The 22,375-nt window shown below is 41.5% G+C and overlaps 2 protein-coding genes and 2 long non-coding RNA genes across 5 annotated transcripts in view; 2 read left to right on the plus strand and 2 right to left on the minus strand.

The window, feature by feature from the left end:
* Positions 1–22,375, minus strand: part of LOC122212785 (leucine-rich repeat-containing protein 37A2-like) — a 50,195-nt gene that overhangs the window by 6,498 nt on the left and 21,322 nt on the right. Inside the window, exons 4-9 of the mRNA XM_042926753.1 lie at positions 14,372–14,443; positions 13,734–13,808; positions 5,782–5,900; positions 3,478–3,755; positions 3,010–3,210; positions 355–1,422 (exon numbers count right to left, since the gene is read on the minus strand). Of these exons, the coding sequence (XP_042782687.1) occupies positions 355–1,422; positions 3,010–3,210; positions 3,478–3,755; positions 5,782–5,900; positions 13,734–13,808; positions 14,372–14,443 (1,813 nt within the window). The remainder of the gene's footprint in view (positions 1–354; positions 1,423–3,009; positions 3,211–3,477; positions 3,756–5,781; positions 5,901–13,733; positions 13,809–14,371; positions 14,444–22,375) is intronic.
* On the plus strand, positions 3,750–5,213 carry LOC122212790. Its single transcript, XR_006199323.1, has 2 exons — positions 3,750–4,231; positions 4,551–5,213. It is a non-coding gene; the product is annotated as an uncharacterized LOC122212790 (long non-coding RNA).
* Positions 7,305–19,768, plus strand: LOC122212789. Its single transcript, XR_006199322.1, has 2 exons — positions 7,305–7,432; positions 19,568–19,768. It is a non-coding gene; the product is annotated as an uncharacterized LOC122212789 (long non-coding RNA).
* The window catches only part of LOC122212783 (integrin beta-3-like), a 77,192-nt gene continuing 74,839 nt past the window's right edge, over positions 20,023–22,375 (minus strand). Inside the window, exons 13-14 of one of the 2 annotated variants that reach the window (XR_006199311.1) lie at positions 21,530–21,584; positions 20,023–20,153 (exon numbers count right to left, since the gene is read on the minus strand). The gene's annotated coding sequence lies outside the window, so the exon portion shown is untranslated. Of the gene's footprint in view, positions 20,154–21,529; positions 21,920–22,375 lie in introns of both variants that reach the window. The other variant, XR_006199310.1, reaches the window with a different exon arrangement.

Raw genomic sequence — 22,375 nt, forward strand, 5'->3', positions numbered from 1 at the left:
TAGAAAACAGAGATAGGATGAAAGTTAACTATTCTTTAACGACTCTAAAACCCCATTCTTTCCGATGAATCGCTTATAGGTTCTTAAGGAATATACCAAATCTAATGTGATATGTAATCTTAATCATTAGCATTTTCTTCAAGACTTGATGTATCTTGTATGTTAGGTCCTCTTTTTGTCTCCTCTGGGAACAGCGGCACTGTTTCCTAAATGAGCAAAGTGGCAGATCACTGCCTTAGCCAAAATTATGTGGCCAAGACAAGACCCGGACTAGGAGCCCCCGGTCCTTGTGCTTGGGTCCATGTCCTAAACCACCTAAATGTCGAGACCCCACATTTGGGGATTTATCCTCACCTCCCTTGACTCCTGCTCTCTCTGTTCACTCTGGACTTCTGTGCTCTCATTGATATAATTCTCATTTTTCCATAGGTCCGTATCCCACTCTGCCTTGGACACCTTTACTTCTTGCTGCTCGCTGAGAAGCTTCATCAGGAGGCCTGTTCTGGAGATGAGCTTGGCACAGGCCAGCTGCACCTGGGTCTCAGAGCAGTCCATTTTCAAAGTCCGGATAACATGAGAAATGAGCCTTCTCACATCATTGCTGGGGATGAGGGACTGTAGCTGCTGGTTTAACTGAATTTCAAACAGATCACCCGAGGACGAGAGCTTTGACACAGTGAAGCCTGTGGCTTTTGGGGGCAAGCCAGTGCCCGCATTGTGGTATTCCCGTTGTGTATCATTGGTTTGTTTAACGGTCGGCATAGAGTTGTCTGCAGTAACAGTAGAATTAGCAGTGGAAAGATTCTTACGGTCTGTGAATTCAGGGAGGGTTTGTTCTGGCATAGTAGTGTTTCCTGTAGAAATATTTTCTTCAGAAACATTTTGAGCAGTAGTGTTCTCTACAGTAGTGTTTTCTCTGTAAGTTCCTGAAGGAGCAAATAATTCTGGAAAAGGATTTTTCTGAGGACTCAGTTCTCCCGGAGATGAAAAATCCTCTCGTGAAGGGGAATTTATGAGGCTCCTGACTGCAGAGGATGGAGGCCTCTTTGCAAGCAGCTGTCTATTACTGAGTGAACTTTCCTTTCTGGACTTTCGATTCAGTTTGGCCTTGGGTGTTCTGTGGACCACACGGGAGCGACTTTTATGAAAGCGGTGTGTCTTTCTGGGGAGTGAGGCTGGTCTGAAAGCCTTCATATTTCTAACTCTAGCATTTGCATCTTCTAAAACAAAAATGGTGTACGTTAAGTCTTTTGATTCTTTTTTCACGTCAGGTGGGGATTTTGGAGCGGGGGTGGCAGAAGGCCTGCCCAAAGAGTATTGCTTCAGGAAAGAAGAGACCGCTGCCTTGTGCTCATCTACGAACGAAGGCTCTGTATTGAAGGAGCTTCCCACTGATTTGCTGGGCCTGTGCGCCACGGGAAGCTCCCCTGGGGATGGTCTCCTGAGCCTTCTTTCCTTGGGAGCGGGGGTGGCAGAAGGCCTGTCCAAAAAGTATTGCTTCATGAGAGAAGAGACCGCTGCCTTGTGCTCATCTATGAACGAAGGCTCTGTATTGAAGGAGCTTCCCACTGATTTGCTGGGCCTGTGCGCCACGGGAAGCTCCCCTGGGGATGGTGTCCTGAGCCTTCTTTCCTTGGGAGCGGGGGTGGCAGAAGGCCTGTCCAAAAAGTATTGCTTCATGAGAGAAGAGACCGCTGCCTTGTGCTCATCTATGAACGAAGGCTCTGTATTGAAGGAGCTTCCCACTGATTTGCTGGGCCTGTGCGCCACGGGAAGCTCCCCTGGGGATGGTGTCCTGAGCCTTCTTTCCTTGGGAGCGGGGGTGGCAGAAGGCCTGTCCAAAAAGTATTGCTTCATGAGAGAAGAGACCGCTGCCTTGTGCTCATCTATGAACGAAGGCTCTGTATTGAAGGAGCTTCCCACTGATTTGCTGGGCCTGTGCGCCACGGGAAGCTCCCCTGGGGATGGTGTCCTGAGCCTTCTTTCCTTGGGAGCGGGGGTGGCAGAAGGCCTGTCCAAAAAGTATTGCTTCATGAGAGAAGAGACCGCTGCCTTGTGCTCATCTATGAACGAAGGCTCTGTATTGAAGGAGCTTCCCACTGATTTGCTGGGCCTGTGCGCCACGGGAAGCTCCCCTGGGGATGGTGTCCTGAGCCTTCTTTCCTTGGGAGCGGGGGTGGCAGAAGGCCTGTCCAAAAAGTATTGCTTCAGGAGAGAAGAGACCGCTGCCTTGTGCTCATCTATGAACGAAGGCTCTGTATTGAAGGAGCTTCCCACTGATTTGCTGGGCCTGTGCGCCACGGGAAGCTCCCCTGGGGATGGTGTCCTGAGCCTTCTTTCCTTGGGAGCGGGGGTGGCAGAAGGCCTGTCCAAAAAGTATTGCTTCATGAGAGAAGAGACCGCTGCCTTGTGCTCATCTATGAACGAAGGCTCTGTATTGAAGGAGCTTCCCACTGATTTGCTGGGCCTGTGCGCCACGGGAAGCTCCCCTGGGGATGGTGTCCTGAGCCTTCTTTCCTTGGGAGCGGGGGTGGCAGAAGGCCTGTCCAAAAAGTATTGCTTCATGAGAGAAGAGACCGCTGCCTTGTGCTCATCTATGAACGAAGGCTCTGTATTGAAGGAGCTTCCCACTGATTTGCTGGGCCTGTGCGCCACGGGAAGCTCCCCTGGGGATGGTGTCCTGAGCCTTCTTTCCTTGGGAGCGGGGGTGGCAGAAGGCCTGTCCAAAAAGTATTGCTTCATGAGAGAAGAGACCGCTGCCTTGTGCTCATCTATGAACGAAGGCTCTGTATTGAAGGAGCTTCCCACTGATTTGCTGGGCCTGTGCGCCACGGGAAGCTCCCCTGGGGATGGTGTCCTGAGCCTTCTTTCCTTGGGAGCGGGGGTGGCAGAAGGCCTGTCCAAAAAGTATTGCTTCATGAGAGAAGAGACCGCTGCCTTGTGCTCATCTATGAACGAAGGCTCTGTATTGAAGGAGCTTCCCACTGATTTGCTGGGCCTGTGCGCCACGGGAAGCTCCCCTGGGGATGGTGTCCTGAGCCTTCTTTCCTTGGCCATGTTCTCCACAGATGGCTGGGCGCTCTGTTTCCTCTGGATGTTCTGACGTCTCAGTTCTTTTAAGTGCCTTTTCCGTATGCCCTTTGGGCCCTTGATGACCTTGTTCACTCTCAGGAACTTTTTCCCCACACTCTCAACCTCGTCTAGGCTCTTCTCCTGCGGTTGGGCAGTTTCCAATTTCTTTGGAAAGATTTGACGTTTAAACTTGGGACCTAAAAGGCTGGAATGTATAAGCATGGCCATTTTTTCTTTCTTTTTCACGTCATCAATTTTTTCCTGAATTTCTGCATCTAACAAATTTTCCAGAAAGTAGAGTTTTCTCAGTTTATTCTTGTAAGTTGAATTGTTGGATCCAGGTTTAAGAGAAGGGTCCCCTGTGTCGTTCATCGAGTGACCCACGGGCTTGTCTCCCTCTTGCACATTTGAAAACAGAAGTTTAATGAACGGTAACAGCGTCGATTCTACGTCTTCTAGATTGCCCTCCGAGAAATAAGGCAATATGTAATTCAGTGCACTAATGACATCACTTTCGTCATTGAAGTCTAGCTGCTCGTTCATAAAGGCTGACAAACTGACACGATCTATGTCTGAGGACGCCTTCTCTGGCTCAATAGTCAGCTCCGTGCTGGCGCTCTTCTTTCGAGCTGTCAATACCTTCATGAATGATCCTTCTGCCTTCCTTAGGTATACTTCCTGATCTGTCGAAGAAGAAGAAGAGATGAGTTTTGATAATGAAAGACTGACAGCACAGCTCTTTGTCAATGCACAGTCATACGTCCCAGTCAAGCAAATTAAGAATCAGCAAATACTCGAGCGCCATTTAGAGAGGAGACGAACTCAAACTTGGACCCACGATTGGCAACAACAAAAGGACAAAAAGATGTGTTTTGAAAAAGTAGCTATTTCCTCAGAACATTCCACAGTGTGAATAAGTATATTTAGAGTTATTCCATTGGTCCCTAAGGGCCGATTGCCCAGGCCTCAAGAAAAGCCAAGGCCGGAAGATACTCGGCTAAACTGTGTGCAGCTCTAGTGCGACTCCTGGCATTCACATACCCCACCCTGTCCTGCTTCGGGGGCAGAGGGAGCGCGAGTCTTCCTCCTTCTACGTCTTCAGTGGGCTTGAGTTCTTGCTACCATCACATATGCCCGGGACAACACCCGTCACCAGCAGGTCCTCATCTGGACACGCCCTCTCCGCCCACCCACCAATTCTTTTGCTTGGTCCCTGCTCCCATATATCGCACCTCCCGTAACATAAGCTCTAGACAGAAAAAACTAAACACAAGACCCGCTAAGTCCACCCTGGTTCTTTGCTTAAATTTGGGCAGAGATGTGGGGTATAGGTTAAGAGATTTTCCAGCTATGAGAGAGATGCCACTGTGGGGCGTTCAAAAAAATCAACGGAATGATACTTGAGGTTTTAAAATGCAGAAGGGATAAAGAAACTTTGGTCAAATGCCTACTTTGCTTTCATTTCCTTTCATTTCCAGATTTCTAGCTTTACTGAGAGAACCATCCAGAGCTTCCAACTACATGAAGGTCAAGCGTACAGCTTGTGTACACTGAACAGCACTGTGCAGCTGGGTTTTTCCAGAAGAATTAAAAGTATTTTTAGTGGTGCTGGTGAGAGTCGGAGGAGGAGGTGATAAAGGTCACGAGAGAGGAGGAGCAGCGGGCTGGCGGAGCGCCCAAAACGGGAGAGGAGACTCGAGTGCTAGGCTAAGGCACCTCTGATCTCATTTTTCCTCGCCTGTCAAAGGAGATAAAAAAAAAAATGCCTATTCTGCCCACCTCTAAGGGAGAAGGGAGTAAGATAATTGGTAAAACACTGTTTTGGAAAATAAGCAACACCACTTATAGAAGTAGCAACGTGTAATTTATGCTGTGCCCTAGACCATTGACAGGGACCCATATTCAAGCTATCCAGGTGCAAAAGCACATTTTGGAAGTCACCAAGTTAGTGCCAATAAAACCTAAGAACAGAAAAATACCTAAAAGCACCCGTGTTTTGGATAGAAAAGCTTAAGATTCAGAACAAGAGTTGGACAGCCCAAGGATAGAAGAGCCCTCTCATCCGTTAGAACGGTTGGGTAGCAGCTTCTGGTTAGGGCACAGAAACACAGAGGCTCCAAATAAAACTTTTTCAGAAATCAGCATCACTTGTACTCTTACACACTTATAAAAACAACAAAATAAACAAAAAGGTATCTCCACCTGTCCTATAAGACAAAGGGCACCTGAGACCTAACGCACGTAAAATCAGCTTATAAGCTGTGATGCACTATGTGAACAGGTTTTCATTTGGGGGTAGTTGACTTAATAATGTAACTGAGAATCTGACTTTTAACAAAGGAATAGTTCTTAGAAATTTAGGGATCTGAACTCTGAATGAGTAAAAATAATGCAATGACATCATTAGTTTAAAAATTTACCATTGTTAGGGTGCCTGGGTGGCCCAGTCAGTTAAGCATCCCTTTGGCTCAGGTCATGATATCACAGTTCAGCCCCGCATGGGGCTTGCTGCTGTCAGTGTAGAGCCTGCTTCGGATTCTCTGTCCCCCTCACTCACTCTCTGCCCCCTCCCAGCTCACGCACGTGAATGCTCTCTCTCTCAAAAATGAATAAACATTAAAAAAAATTATCATTGTTGATTAAAAATAAAAGTTAAACCACAAATAAAATAAAAATTTACAAATTTATCATCAGGCAATTAGGACTTACCACAACGTGTGCCATTTGTCAGACATGCACTGTCACAATGTAGCTTGACGGTCTTACAGACAACCTCAATAGTATTTTTAAATTGGCAGAGACAGCAGGCCATACGGCTAGGTAAAATCCTATAAATGGAAACACAGACAATTAAATTAGTGGTAAAGGAGTTACTCGAGTAGGTAGAAGAGGCGGGCCAAAGTCATCACAGGGCTTTGCAAAAAGGAATTCTTGAGGCACATGGCCTGGATGGTTGGGTAGGGACCAGTTGGCCAACTGCTGCTCTTGAATATTATAAATACACAGATAGAAGGACAGAGGTGCCCAACGGAAAGGTAAGGATGACATGGGGTATGGTACCCTTAGAATGAGATAGAGATTAGAACTGGGTGACACTGATCAGTAGTTTAATACACAGGTAACTCCTTCCAAGCCAAAAGTCTCACTTCGGGTTGAGAGCACACAGAAAGAGGGTAGACTTCTAAGAGTTTGAATAAATCTGAAATATGGCCCATACTGAGGATAAAAAGCAATCAACTTTGGCTCAGGTCATAATCTCGTGGTTCATGGGTTTGAGCCCCACATCAGGCTCTGTGCTGAGAGCTCGGAGCCTGGAACCTGCTTCAGATTTAACTTCCTCTCTCTCTACCCCTTCCCTGATCACTCTCTGTGTCTTAAAAATAAATAAATGTTAATTTTTTTTTTTAAAAAGCAATCAATCAAAAACTAATCCATAATCTACACAAATGCTACAATTAGCAGACAAGGACATTTAAAAAAGTTATTATAACAGTATTTCATATATGGAAAAAACCCCATGCCTCTCCTTAACTCAATGAATTGTGCAACAACTTCAAGTGGCCTAATATATGTATACTTAGAGTCCACGAAGGAGAGGAGATATAAAAAAAATTTGAAAAACTAATAGCCCCCACATTTCCAAATAAGTAAACCCTATAAACTCACAAATCCAGCAAGGTCAATGAAATCTGAGCACAACATGGATTAAACTACATGTTTAGTTTAATCCATTAAACACGGATAAAACTACACCACGGCACATGATAATCAAACTGGTCAAAGCCAGTGATAAAGAGCAAATCTTAAAAGCAGCCAAAGGAACAAAACCACACATGACACACAGAGCAACAAAGATATAACAATGACAACATATTTCTTGTTGGAAATAATGTAAGCCAGAACTCGGTGGGGCAACATCTTTCAGGCAGTGAAAAGGAGAGGGGGACCAAATAGCCATCAAGCTAGAATTCTATACCCAAATCTTTCAAAAATAAAAGCAAGATAGACTATCTGAGACATACAAGAGCTGGAAGAATTCATCATTAGCAGGCTTACACTGTAGAAATGCCAAAGGAAGTATTTTTTTAAATGTTTATTTGAGAGACAGAGAGAGAGGGCACGTGCAGTATGCGTGTGCAAGGGGGAAAGAGCACTGAGGAGACAGAGAATCCCAAGCAAAGCCCAACGCGGGACTTGAGCTCACAAACTGTGAGATTATGACCTGAGCCAAAATCAAGAGTTGGATGCTTAACTGACTGAGCCACCCAGGTGCCCCTAAAGAAAGTATTTTTAAGCAGAAGGAAAAGGATAGCAGACGGAAATGTGGATCCACACAAAGGAATGAAGAACATTAGAACTGGTAACTATATAGGTTATGATTTCACTTCACTATATGTATGTATATCATTTCACTATATGATTTCACTTATATGTAGAATCTCAGAAAAAAACAAACAAACAAGGGGTGCCTGGATGGGCTAAGTCAATGAAGCATCCTACTCTTGATTTCGGCTCAGGATCTCAGGGTCGTGAGATCGAGCCCTGTGTCAGGCTCCACGCTCAGCATGGATTAGATTAAGATTCTCTTAAGATATTCTCTCTCTCTCTCTCTCTCTCTCTCTCTCTCTCCTCTGCCCCTCTCCCCAACTTGTACACTCTGTCTCTAAAATTAAAAAAAAAAACAAACACCAAAAACCATAAGATACCTAGGAATAAACCTAATCAAAGAGGTAAAAGATCTGTATGCTGAAAACAATAGAACGCTTATGAAAATAAATTGAAGAAGACAGAAAGAAATGGAAAAACATCCCATGCTCAAGGATTGGAAGAACAAATATTGTTAAAATGTCTATACTACTCAAAGCAAACTACACATTCAATTCAATCCCTATCAAACACCAGTATTTTTCACAGAGCGAGAACAAACAATTCTAAAAGTTGTATGGAACAAGAAAAGACCCCGAATTATAATGTTGGGAAAAAACAAACAAACAAAGCTGGAGGCATCATGATTCTGGACTTCAAACTGTATTACAAAGCTGGAATCATCAAGACAGTGTGGTACTGCACAAAAACAGACACATAGATCAATAGAATAGAATAGAGAACCGAGAAATGGAGCCACAAATATATGGTCAACTAATCTTCGATAAAGCAGAATATCCAATGGAAAAAAGATAGTCTTCGCAATAAATGGTGTTGGGAAAACTGGACCGTAACGTGCAGAAGAATGAAACTAAACCACTTTTTTACACCATACACAAAAATAAATTCAAAATGGATGAAAGACCTAAATGTGAGACGGGAAACCATCAAAATCCTAGAGGAGAACACAGGCAGAAACCTCTTTGATCTCAGCTAAAGCAACTTCTTACTAGAGACACGTCTCCAGAGGCAAGGGAAACAAAAGTACAAATGAACTACTGAGGAGTGCCTGGGTGGCTTAGCGGGTGGAATGCCTGACTCTTGGTGTTGGCTCAGGTCGTGATCTCAGGGTCGTGGATTGAACCCCGCATCAGGATTCTCTCTCCACTTGAGATTCTCTCTCTCCCTCTCTCTCTGCTCCCCCCCATGTATACATGTATGTGTGTGTCCATGTTCTTAATTAATTAATTAATTAATTAATAGGGGCACCTGGGTGGCTCAGTTGGTTAAGTATCTGACTTGGCTCAGATCATGATCTTACAGTTCGTGAGTCTGAGCCCCGTGTCAGGCTCTGTGCTGACAGCTTGGAGCCTGGAGCCTGTTTCAGATGCTGTGTCTCCCTCTCTCTCTCTGCCCCTCCCCTGCTTGCACTCTGTCTCTCTCTCTCAAAAATAAACGTAAACAAACAAACAAACAAACAAACATTTTTTTAAATGAATTATTGGGACCTCATCAAGATAAAAACCTTCTGGGGCACCTGGGTGTCTCAGTCGGTTAAGCTTCTGACTTCAGCTCAGGTCATAATCTCACGGTTTGTGAGTTCGAGTTCCGCATCGACTCTCTGTTGACAGTGCGGAGCCTGCTCAGATCCTCTGTCTCCCTCACTCTCTGCCCCTACCCCACTCTTGTGCTCTCTCTCTCAAAAACAAACATCCATTAAAAAAAGATAAAAAGCTGTACAGCAAAGGAAACAATCAACAAAATTAAAAGGCAACTGATGAAATGGGAGAACATATTTGCAAATGACATAATCTGATAAAGGGCTAGTATCCAAAATATATAAAGGACTCAACACCCAAAAAATCAAATACATAATCCAGTTAAGAAAAGGGCAGAAGACATGAATAGACAGTTTTTCAAAGAAGACATCCGGAAGGCTAACAGACACATGAAAAGATGCTCAATATCACTCATCATCAAGGAAATACAAATCAAAATCACAATGAGATACCACCTCACATGTGTCAGAATGGCTAAAATTAATAACTCAGGAAACAACAGATGTGGAGAAAGGGGAACCCTTCTGCACTGCTGGTGGGAATGCAAACTGCTGTAGCCACTCTGGAAAACAGTATGGAGGTTTTTAAAAAGTTAAGAATAGAACTACCCTACAACCCAGCAATTGTACTACTAGGCATTTAACCAAAGGGTACAAAAATGCTGATTTGAAGGGGCATGTGCACCCAATGTTTATAGCAGCACTATCAACAATAGCCAAAGTATGGAAAGAGCCCAAATGTCCATTGATGGATGAATGGATGAAAGATGCGGTATATATATACAATGGAGTATTACTTGGCAATCAAAAAGAATGAAATCTTGCCGTTTGCAACTACATGGATGGAACTGGAGGGTATTACGCTAAGTGAAATTAGTCAGTGAAAGACAAAAATCCTATCACTTCACTCATATGAGGACTTTAAGAGACAAAACAGATGAACATAGGGAAGGGAAACAAAAATAATATAAGAACAGGGAGGGGGACAAAACAGAAGAGACTCATAAATATGGAAAACAAACTGAGGGTTACTGGAGGGGTTGTGGGAGGGGGGATGGGCTAAATGGGTAAGGGGCACTAAGGACTCTACTCCTGAAATCATTGTTGCACTATATGCTAACTAATTTGGATGCAAATTTTAAAAAATAAAAAATAAAACAAGGTAAAAAATAAACAAAAAATAAACAAAAAACCAAATGAATGAATAAACAACAACAAAAAAGAGAAAACACTTGTAAATATGGAGAACAAACTGGGGATATGGACAAAATGAGTGAAAAGGGTTAAGAGGTACCAACTTGCAGTTATAAAATAAATAAGTCACCAGATGAAAAGTACAGCATAGGGAATATAGTCAATAATACTGTAATATACTTATTGTGGTGAGCATTTCATAATGTATATAATTGATCACTGTGTTGTGAGCATTTCATAATGTATATAAAAGATCACTGTGTTGTACACCTGAAACTAATTTAATATTACATGATCTATATATACTTCAATAAAAGAGATAATTGAGGGGCACCCAGGTGGCTCAGTCAGTTAAGCATCTGACTTCAGCTCAGGTCATGATCTCATAGTCTGTGATTTCAGGCCCCACATCAGGCTCTGTGTCTACAGCTCAGAGCCTGGAGCCTGCTTCAGATTCTGTGTCTCCCTCTCTCTCTGCCCCTCCCCCACTTGCACTCTGTCTCTCTCAAAAATACAAAAATAAAAAAAGATAACTGACTATTTAAACAAAAAAAATAATATGGTGTGCTAAAAGTAAAATGTATGAAAACAATAGCACAAAGGTCAGGAGGGGAACAATGGAAGTACACTATTTATTGTAAGGTTCTTATACTATTCATGAAATCATATAATATCATTTGAAGATAGACTGTGATAAGTTAAACATGAACACTACAAACCATTAAACAGCTACTAAAATAACAAAACCTGAGTTGTAACTATTTATCCCCCCACCAAAAAATAATAAAACGTACTAAATCAACCCAAGAGCAGGAAGAAGAAGAAGAAGAAAAAGAAAAAGAAAAGAAACAAAGAACAGATGGGATACATAGAAAAGAGTAGACAGTAGCTTTAAATGTAAGCATATAAATAATTACATTAAATATAAATGGTATAATCACCTAATTAAAAGATAGAGTTGTCATACTGGATAAAAAAGCAAAAGCCAACTATATGCTGTCTATAAGATTCATCTTCAATACAAAGATATAAGTAGGTTAAAAATATGGAAGAAATTATGCTTTGCTAACACTAATCAAACGAAACCTTGAGTGGCTATATTTACTATAGGACAAAGTCAATTTCAAAGCAAAGATATTACCAGGGATAAATGAGGTTATTCCATTGTGATAGAAATGTCAACTATTAGAAAAGACATAACTTAAAAATTTATGTATCTGATAATAGAACTTCCAAATATATTAAGGAGAATAGGAAAGAGAGACACATAAGCACTCAATTATAGTTGGAGATTTCAATATCCCTCTCTCAATAATTGACAGAAAAAATATATAGAAAATGAGTAATGATACATCAGACTTGAAAAATACTACCAACCTACTTGACCTAGTTGACATTTATAGAATACTCCACACCAAATCAGCAGACTACATATTTTCTTTCAAGTGGACACATAATATTTATCAAAATAGGCCATATTCTCATCTATCACCAGAATTCATTGGCTATAAAACAAGCCTCAATAAATTTAAAAGGATTTCAGTCATCCAACATATTGTTCTGTGACCACAATGGAATTAAATAACAAATTAACAGATCTGTAAAATCTCCAAATATTTAGAAACTAACCAACACACTCCTAAGTAACCCTATTGGTCAAATAAGTCAAAATGGATATTAGAAACTATTTTGTACCAACTGAAACTGAAAACACAACATGTCAACATGTGGGATGTTGCTCATATAGTATTCATCTTCCCCAGTGTCCACTTTTAAGAAACTAGAAAAAGAAAAGGAAATTCATCACTGAGTAAGGAGAGAAAATGGAATGATAAAGATCAAAGCAGAAATTTCTGAAAAGGAAAACAAAAATAGAGAAGTCACTGTAATGAAAAGGCACTTTTTAGAGAAGATAAGTAAAACTGATAAACTTCTGGCCAGATTTATCAAGAAAAGACAAGAGAAGACACAAATTATCAATATCAAAAATGAGAGGAATGACATCACTACAATTCTACAGATACTAAAAGGATAATAAGGGATTATTATAAAATACTTTATGTCAATAACTTCAAGATGAAATAGATTCCCTGAAAGACATGAACTACTCAAAAAAATAAAGTATGTAATTTAAGTAGCACTATTACAAAAATAAAATCTGTAGTTTAACACTTTCTCACAAAGAAAGCTTCAAGCCCACATGGCTTCACTGGTGAATTCTAGCAAACATTTAAGGAAAAAATAATGCCAATTCTGCACAAACTGTACTAGAGAATTGAAGAGAGGGGAATACTTCCCAACTCAATTTTAAGGCCAACATTCACCTTATGAAAAATAGATAAAGACATTAGAAGAAAGGATAGATAGAAGATCTCATATACTGCTGGCTGCAATGCAAAATGGTACATCCACTTTAGAAAACAGGTAAGCAGTTTCTTAAAAAGTTAAATATACACTCAGCATATGATGTAGCAATCCTGCCATTAGGTATTTTACCACCTGCCCCCCTCCCCCAATGAAAACATATGCTCACACGAAGACCTGCATGTAAGTGTTTTAAGCAACTTTATTCATAAAGGCCAAAAAGCTAGAAACAACTCAAATGCCCATTAACTGATGAATGCATAAACAAACTGGTATATCCTCACAACTGCAATACGACTCGGCAATAAAAAGGAAATGAACTACTGACATGTGCAAAAACATGGATGAGTCTCTGGGGTGCCTGGGTGGCTCAGTCAGATAAGTGACCGACTTTGGCTCAGGCCATGATCTCATGTTCCGCAGGTTCATGCCCTGTATTGGGCTCTGTGCTGACAGAGCCTGGAGCCTGCTTCGGGTTCTGTGTCTCTCTCTCTCTCTCTCTGCCCCTCTCCTGCTTATGCTCTCTGTTTCTCAAAAATAAATAAACGTTAAAAAAGTTAAAAAAAAAACAAACATGGATGAATCTCAAAAGGATTATGCTGAAAGGAACCAATCACAGAAGACTGCATACTGTATGATTTCATTTATTTATTTTTTTTAATGTTCATTTATTTTTGAGAGAGAGAGAGAGAGATGGAGTGCAAATGGGGAAGGGGTAGAGAGACAGGGAGACACAGAATCCGAAGCAGGCTCCAGGCTCTGAGCTGTCAGGACAGAGTCCGATGCAGGGCTTGAACTCACAGACCGCGAGATCATGACCTGAGCTGAAGTCGGACGCTTAACTGCCTGAGCCACCCAGGTGCCCCTTGTATGATTTCATTTATAAGACACTGTAGAAAAGGCAAAACTATAGGGACAAAAATTAGGTTGGTGGTTGCCAGGGCTGGTGGTGAGAAAAGGGGATTGGCTGCAAAGGCACATAGGGGCCTTTTGGGGTGACAGAAACGTTCTACGTCTCAAATGTGGTGGTGGTTACATAACTACACGTTTGTCAAAACTCATCAAACTGTATGCTTAAAAAGAGTAAATTTTATACCTCAATAAATCTGACTTAAGAAAACAATAAAACAAATCTAAGTAAACAACTAAGTGAAAATACACATAAGAAAAATCAACTTACAGTGTTTCCAATTCAACGGTCATCATGAGGATGCTCTCAACTGTTGTAAGTGACACCTGTGTTGATCCCATGTCTCTGAAGGAGAAAGCCCAAACATGCGTGATTTGAACCCAAGGATAAAAATTCTGTACCTAAAAAGATACTTAGCAACATGTGATTACTTCAATTCTGGCTTCTTTGTCAAGTCAGCTCAAGAGTTTTCTTGCTATGGACAATAATTTCAGAAAGCTCCCAATGAAGACATTTTATGTGCATCATCAAATTAATCACCTTGGTGCTCAACAGTACAATCCTTTTTACTCTTATCCTCATTTTCATTCTCAATTGCATCCACCTCTCTTGATTAGTCTTTTTTTCTTTTAATATACACCTTACTCCACTTTCCACTTTGAGATAAATGGTATTTCTACCTACATCTACAAGTCCCATGTCTGTTATGTGTTCTTCAATACTACTCCTTCCTCTGCAGGCTATCTTGCCCATATACGTTTTTTCTTTGCTAATAATGCTTATTTCAATAACCCAGTTAAAATTTAAATTACGACTTTTTAACCAAAACGCAAAATACTTAATCTTTTGATGACAACAAAAAAGATCAGAAATCATCTCATGAGCCATGAGATTGTTGCAATACTTACAAATATTTTAATGCTGGCAACTTAAAAAGATAGGAATCTTCAACAGTTGACAGAGGGTTACGACTGATAATTCTGAAAAATGCAATGGAATTAAAATTATCTGCATTTCCAGTAATGACTACCATGAAAGTTTATGTTCATTTTGGGGGTATGGAACTGGAAGGTGAAAACTAATCATTTTCTGCCTTTGCCTATAAATCACCCTTAGATTCTGTAAAGCACTCTTCCTTTGGGAACTACCCAGCTCTCTGGACGATAAAGTGGAGAACAGAAAGAGGAAAAAAAAAATTTTTTTTTTTTTACGTGGACAGCAAAGCAAAGATATGCCAAAGAACTTTTTGGGCTGAAAATCCTAGAAGTGACTATGCTGGTAGGAAGCCCAGGCTCTGTAGGAAATACTGTTTCTAGTGTCCTCTGTAATTCTAGGTGCTTTTCCTTTATCTCTAGAAATGTAAAAAATTCCACAGTTTAAAACACCCGGTTAAAGACAAAAATAGGACCAATTCCTCAGTTTGGGGGCCAAAGACAAAGGGATTAATCTAAGAGGAAATGGTGAAAGCTATACCCCCACCATGTGTATTCTCCTATGACAGCCTTTGTTAGGTGGCATATGATCCCGTTTCCTTATCCATCTCCTGGACTGCCAGCTCCTTGAGGGCAGGGACCATACTCTATTGTCATTTTTGTCCCTGTGCCTGACAGAGTGCTTGTTATTTACTAGTTACTTAGTGAAGGCTTGTTGAATAAATAACTTTTTGTCACTGCTTGACACAAGTTTTTATTCCAAAATGCCGAGTAGATTTTCTTCTCAGTTCTTTACAGCAAAAATAAAGTGAAGGAAACAGGAAGAAAGAAAAGAAAATCTGCCTTTAGGTTGACTCTGCTCAAGAATCATCACTGTACTTTTGCAAAATTATAAGGATAATCATCACAACCAATACTATTGAGCCATAGGGCATCTGTGATCAGCATTTCACATTTAAACCTCACAATAACCTTATGTGATAGATACATCATTACCCCATTTTACAAGTGAGGAAACTGAAGTACAGAGAGGTTGTATAATTTGTCCCAGTTTGTCAAGCCAGTCAAGAAGCAGAGCTGGAATCTGAACTCAGTTCTGACTCCAAAGCCTGTATTTAACTTGTATGAAAAAAAAAGGGGGTTTAAAATAGCCGTTACCTTAAACTTAACTTTGAGAGCATTAAATATAGAAACACTTTGCTGAACTTCATCTCTCCATCTGGGAGAGCTTCTCTAAGAATTACATTTTCTATTTTTATTCCTTTCCTCTAATCATCTCCCATGATTAAGTATTTAATTAGCCTGTGATCATTGAGACTTTAGAGATTTCATTTTTTATTTTTGTATTCTATTTTTTGAGAGAGAGAGTACAAGAGTATGAGTGAAGGAGAGGCAGAGGAAGAGAGAGAGAGAGAATCCCAAGCAGGCTCCATGCCCAGTGCAGAGCCTGACATGGGGCTTGATCCCATGACCGCAAGATCATGACCTGAGCCGAAATCAAGAGTCAGGCAGTTAACTGAGCCACCCAGGTGCCCTGAGACTTTAGACATTTTAAAGCCCTGTTACAGGTGAATCAGTGAAAATGAGAAAGGAAGGACGTCTGAAAATTCATCCTTCCGTAAAAGCAACAACAACAACAAAAAACTAGCAAAAATGGTCAAAATCAACTTTCTCAGAACTTTGGAAATTTTAACCAATGGGCTTGCAGCAACCCGGAGAGCATTTATTAAAGAAAAAATTACTAATTTCTATGAGAACAGTGAGCTCTGTTGTTTTAACTTGTCCTCAACCTCTGCTCTCCATCGTGATGGTAGCCTTAAAAATTGCCCACATCCCAGGGGAACAGAATGGAGCTCAAGTTCCTTAAAGCCTCATTCCCAAGGAACAAACTGTCATTGTTTTACCTGTCTAGTGGGGTCCCTAAAAAACTTCACTTGAAAGCCTTGCCCTTGACCTCACTGAGAACTGCACAGTGCTAAAATAGCCTCTTCCCAAGGGGCATTTTTTGAAAACAATTATAGATAAATGTTTTAATCTGGCAGCTATGTGAGGCAATTGATAACAAGACAAAAAATAGCCTAAACAAAAAGCCTAAAAGGAAAAAGCTGAGAAATGAGATGTCCATAGGGACTTTGAAATGCTCCAACATCTTCCTGGGTAACTAGAAGACCACAAGACATATTCCTGGGAATGTAGAAAAAAAACCTTAGCACTAATAAATGAGTTCAGCAAGGTTACAGGACACAAGATCAATATGTAAAAATTAGCTTTATTTCTATACATCAGCAATGACTATTCCAAAAATAAAATTAGAAAAACAATTCCATGTATAACAGTACTCAAAAGAACAAAATACTTAGGAAAACATTTAACCAAAGAAGTGCAAGAATCACACTAAAAACCACAAAACGTTGTTGAAAGAAATTAAAGAAGATTGAAATAAGTGTAAAGATATGCCATGTTCACGGACCAGAAGAAAATATTGGTAAAATGGCACTATACCCCAAATTGAACTGTGGTTTCAGTATAATCCCTATCCAAACCCCAACTGACTTCTTTCCAAAAATTGGCAAGCTAATTCTAAAATCTGTATGTCAATTCAAGGGACCGAGAATAGCCAAAATGATCTTTTTAAAAAAAAAAAAAAAGTTTATCTATTCATTTTGAGAGACAGCGAGCATACACACCCGTGCAGAAGAGCAAACATGAGCGAGTGTGAGTGGGGAATTCCCAAGTGTGAGCAGGGGAGGGGCAGAGGGAGAAGGAGAGGGAGCATCCCAAGCAGGCTCCATGCTGTCAGTGCAGATTGCAACACGGGGTTCCATCTCACAAACCATGAGGTCATGACCTGAGCTGAAATCAAGAGCCGGCCACTTAACCAACTGAGCTACCCGGGTGCTCCAAAACGATTTTGACACAGAACAACACAATGGGAAGACTCACACGCCCTGGTTTCAAAACCTACTTCGAAACTACAGTAATCACGGTGTGGTACTGGCAAAAGAACAGACATGTAAGTTGATGGAACAGAACTGACAGTCCAGGAACAAATCCTCACATTTATGGCCCACTGATTTTCAACAAGGGTGCCAACACCATTCAACGTGGGAAGACTAGTCTTTTCAAATGATGCTGGGACAACCGTATATCCCCATACCAAATAATGTAGTTGGATTCCTACACTTCACACCATATATAAATTTTAACTCAAAATGAGTCAAAGACCTAGAAGGAAGAGCTCAAGCTATAAAACTCTCAGGAGAGAAATCTTTATGACCTTGGATTTAGGCGACGGTTTCTTAGACATGACACAAAAAGCACAACAAACCAAAGGAAAAATAGATAAACTGGACTTTATTTAAAAATAAAAAAACAACCCAAAACTATCATATGTCTGATACAAGTCTAGTATCCAGAACATCCAGAATATATAAAGAACTCTTAAAACTCAGTGAAAAGACAAATAATCAAATGTTTAAATGGGTAAAGGATTTGAAGAGACATTTCGCCAAAGAAAATACATGAATGGCCAATAAGCACATGAAAAGATGCTCAATGTCTTAGGTCATTAGGGAAATATAAATCAAAGCTACAATGAGATAGTACTCTACACTCACTAAGATGGCTATGATCGAACAGAGAGACAATGATAAGTGGTAGCAAGATTTGGGGAAACCAGAATCTTCATACATTGGTGGGAATGTAAAATGGTGTAGTCACTGTGGAAAACAGTTCGGCAGTTCCTCAAAAGGGTTAAATATAGAGTTACTACATGACCCAGCAATTCCACTCTTAGGTATGTACCCAAGAGAATTAAAAACATATGACCACACAAAAACTTGTACATGAATACTCATAGCAGCATTATTCACAATAGCCAAAAAGTCAAAATAATCCAAATGTCCAATAACTCACGAATGGATGAACAAAATGTGACTGGAGCACCTGGGTGGCTCAGTCGGTTAAGCATCTGACTTTGGCTCAGGTCGTCATCTCACAGTTCATGAGTTCGAGCTCTACATCAGGCTCTGTGGTTTTGGATCCTCTGTCCCCCTCTCTCTCTGCCCCTTCCCCGCTTGTGTGTGCGCTCTCTTTCAAAAATAAATAAACATTAAAAAAAGGAATGAAGTACTGAAACATGCTACAACCGGATAAATCTTGAAGCCAACAAGCCATGTGAAAGAAACTAGACACACATTTCTATGAAATGTCCAGAATAGGCAAATCCATAGGGGCAGAAGGTAAATTAGTTGTTGCCAGGGGCCTGGGAGGAGGGGGGAATGGGGAGTAAAGGCTGATGGGTATGGTATTTCTTTCGAGGGGGGCAATGACAATGTTCTGGAATTAGCAGTGATTATTGTCTATCAAAGTATACCATTGGACTATATACTTTATAATGTTGCATATTCTATTATGCGGACTATATCTCAATTTGAAGAAAAAAAAAAAAGAACCATGTTGTGATAAATAGAGAACCAGTTGCCAGAAGATCAAACATGTTAGTAGGTGGAGAAAAGGGGAGCGAAGATTCAAACTCTTCCACAACGGAGGTCAGAGGGAGTTAGCGGTGCGGCTGGGAGCCATGCATTTTTGTTCTTGCCTTGGAAACTCCCCTATTCTTCCTATTCCAGCCCCTTCTTCTACGTTTTTTCAGGCCCATTAACATGTCGGGTTTGTGTAACACTAGTTAATATCCAGTCAGACGATGTTATGAAGAGAAAGAACGTGAGTGTCACATGTCTGGTTAAACACAGTTCCTCAACCTTGAGGCTCCGAATGTCCTTTGGCTTTGAAAAAATAAAAATGGCATTAATACCTACAAGCTTACTGGCGGGCTCTGTGCAAGTAACCTCTTCCACGTGTGTGTCTTCCCCTGCCCACTTCTCCCCCCCCCCCCCGCCCCGCCCCCCTGGCTCCCTATTAAGAAAGACTATGAAGAATTATGCAGCCAAAACAATTTAGTAGTTTGTTATCCTTCCCCCAACTATCTCAGTGCTCTACCCCCACTGTCCCCCCCTCTTTCCTGGTAGCTCACCCATGGCCTTATACCCATCGGCTCGGTGCTTCCTCTTACCCAGGCAGCCCTCCTGCTGAGATGAATGCCCTGTGTTTATCTGTAGTGAAAACAAAATACAGGCCACTCCAAGTTATCCTATCTCCTCCTGTCTTTAGTGCCGCCTTCTCTTCATGGAGCTATTGTGCCTGAGCCAAGGGGAGAATGAGAACTGACCCGACAGGTTACATCTGCTGGACCGACAGCAATTGTCTTTCCACAGACTGCGATACGAACGAACGGTGGACGCTGCACTAGACATCATCTCCATTTCCGTTCAATTCCCTCATTTTACAGATAAAACGTGTGCTGACTCAGTCTATTGGCTTTTGGATATTCGTGGGCTTATCTTTATGGGAGTAAAACATAACAACAGTTATCCTCAAAGACTGTCTCATAATCAAAGTTGAAGAAATACTGTTCTAGATATTTTTTTGTTTTTTAAAAAACTCTATCTTATTTGAAGAGGAAAACTCAAGTATTTTTGCAAAAGCTTTCCGTTGCAGAGCAACGGGACAGACTAAAGGTAGCTCACAAAATAAGGGAACATTTCTTACGTGTTATTTTTTTTTTCTCCAAATTCTTCTACAGAGGTCCAGACAGATGGGCTACGTTTCCTTTCTATTAACTGAGGAGACAGAGAAGACTTGAGGACTGAAGCTTGTCACCACTGTCCTGAATGTACTGAAATCCTAACAGCTTTAGCTGAAAAAATGTCCAAAGCAGGCAGTGAAAATACATTTCAAATAGGACAGACTCCAAACTCTCTATGCTGGAATCCCAAGGCATGGAGGGAAAACTGGCTCCTTGGAGGAAAGCAGTTGAAGAAATAAGTAGAGTGATCTAGACCCTATTCCAGTATGTTTGAAGTACTTGGGGATAGAATAACCCCTTTCCTTTATTCATCTACATAGGTTCATGAGCCATGAGAACATGACTCCCCATGCGAAGCTCCTCAATACAAGACATCTAACGGCATCACGTAGATCCTCTCTCAGGGGTTGGGCGGGGGGAGGGGCGAAGCCTAAAGAATCTGAAATGGTGAGCCCATGTTTTAATTCAAGTTCTGAGAACAGCCTTGAAGAGGAGTTTCTGGCAGTGAGGAACAGCCCAAGAAGCAAGGGCCCCGGAATCAGGCAGACCTAGGTCTGAATTCTGGCTGTCACTTCCTGGTGAAGGGACTTAAGTAACGAACGTCTCCGAGTCTTTTTAGCAGCATTTACCTCATAAGGCAATTTGAGGATTAAAGGAAAGAGCATGTGCAAAGCACCTAGCATAAGGCTGGGCACAGAGTGGGTGCCTAGCAGTGACGATGTGATATTTGCACCAGGCGGTGAGCAGGAAGCCTGGGGATGCCCATAGGTGGCATGGCCAGGAGCTCCCGAAGCATAGGGAAAAGGAGCTCCCTGCTCGAAAGGTCCTATTCCAGTGAGAAGCTGACTCCAAGGGACGACGCCCAAAAGGCCGGTTGTCATTCAGGTCCTACCTAGTGCCAGGGAATGCGGAATTGTATTACTCGCGAAGCTTCTTAAGTGGTTCTGTCACTTATTGACAGTGTGAACCTAGGCAAGTCACCCGATGTCTCTGAGTTTCAACTTCCTCATCCCCGAAATGAGGATGATACTACCTGTATCACAAGAGTTGCTGGAAAAACGAAAATGAAGTGCCGTGTGAGGGGCCACATCCGGAGCATTTCCCACGTGCCAAGCTCTATTCTAAGAGTTTAAGACACACTGTCTTACTTGCAGCACAAGCGAAAGGTCTCAGCGTAGTGCCGGAGCGCAGTAAATACCTAACAGAGGTAGGTATTAAAGAAATGATATGGGGCAGAGGAGCAACTACCATGCTTCCCAGAGAAAGAAGATGCCTTGGCATATACGTGGGAAGAATCAGATGCAGCTGGGAGAAGAAAAGTAACAGTTGGGTATGACTATCGCAAAGCTTCTGAACTACCACACACGGAAAATAATAAAAGTTACCCTAAATCACCCCAAAAGGACAGCCCTGAGTTGTCATCTTCATCCTTAACGTTGATGCCTTTCTGAATCTGAGAAGAAGCTGTCAGGATTTCCAGTACATACCAAAAAGCGATGACAATATCCTGAAGTGTGTCAACTTGTGTGGGCACGCAGCCGTCTAAAAGGAAGCAGATGGCGGTTGACTGGGGGAGCGTTAGGGCGTCTCTGTGACTGCGGCTCGACTTTGCCTTCAGAGGGTGGCCACACCTACCTCAACGATATTCTCAACAATAATTCAAAAGGGGTAAGGCTTAGATTTTCCTTATTCTCCCTTAGAGCTTATGTTCTTGGCACAATACTGATGCGCCACAGACGAGCCAGCATGTGAATGTGCTCTATCCCGATAAGGTACAGCCTTTCTACATCGTAGAGTCCTTCGGCTTCTAAACTCATGGAGCTCGTACTGTTAGAAGCAATGAAGTGAATTTTTTAAAATAAGCCATCGGTCTGCACCTGTGTAGGTGAATGAAGGAGAAGCACTTTAAAGTCAGGAAAAAAAAAGTATACTTAACATTTAGGATTATCAACCACTGTTGGTTTTCCATAATATATTTCATTCCTGATTTCATCTGAAAGAAATAGGATTATTACTACCATTCAAAAAGTGGTACCTTATTAATAAACTCTTGGCATGGCTTTGAGGTGGATTTCAGATTCAAAATAGACTTTACCACACCGCTAACGTGTTCACTCAGTGTTTATCAATAACTTAAGAGGCTTCATTCAAAAAACTTACTGAGATAGAATTACCTGAAACCCAGGGGTGAATCGAGGCCTTGTAGGGTCTGGACCTCATCTACTTTGGGAAATCCTGCCTCATCAAAACATGCAAAATTATGCGTACAGGAACTGCGAGGGTCCCTCCCAAGACTTCGGAAGGGGCCTATGTAAGTGAGAAGACCTGAAGTT

Source organism: Panthera leo (genome assembly GCF_018350215.1).
Source record: "Panthera leo isolate Ple1 chromosome E1 unlocalized genomic scaffold, P.leo_Ple1_pat1.1 chrE1_random_Un_scaffold_57, whole genome shotgun sequence".
NCBI lineage: Eukaryota > Metazoa > Chordata > Mammalia > Carnivora > Felidae > Panthera > Panthera leo.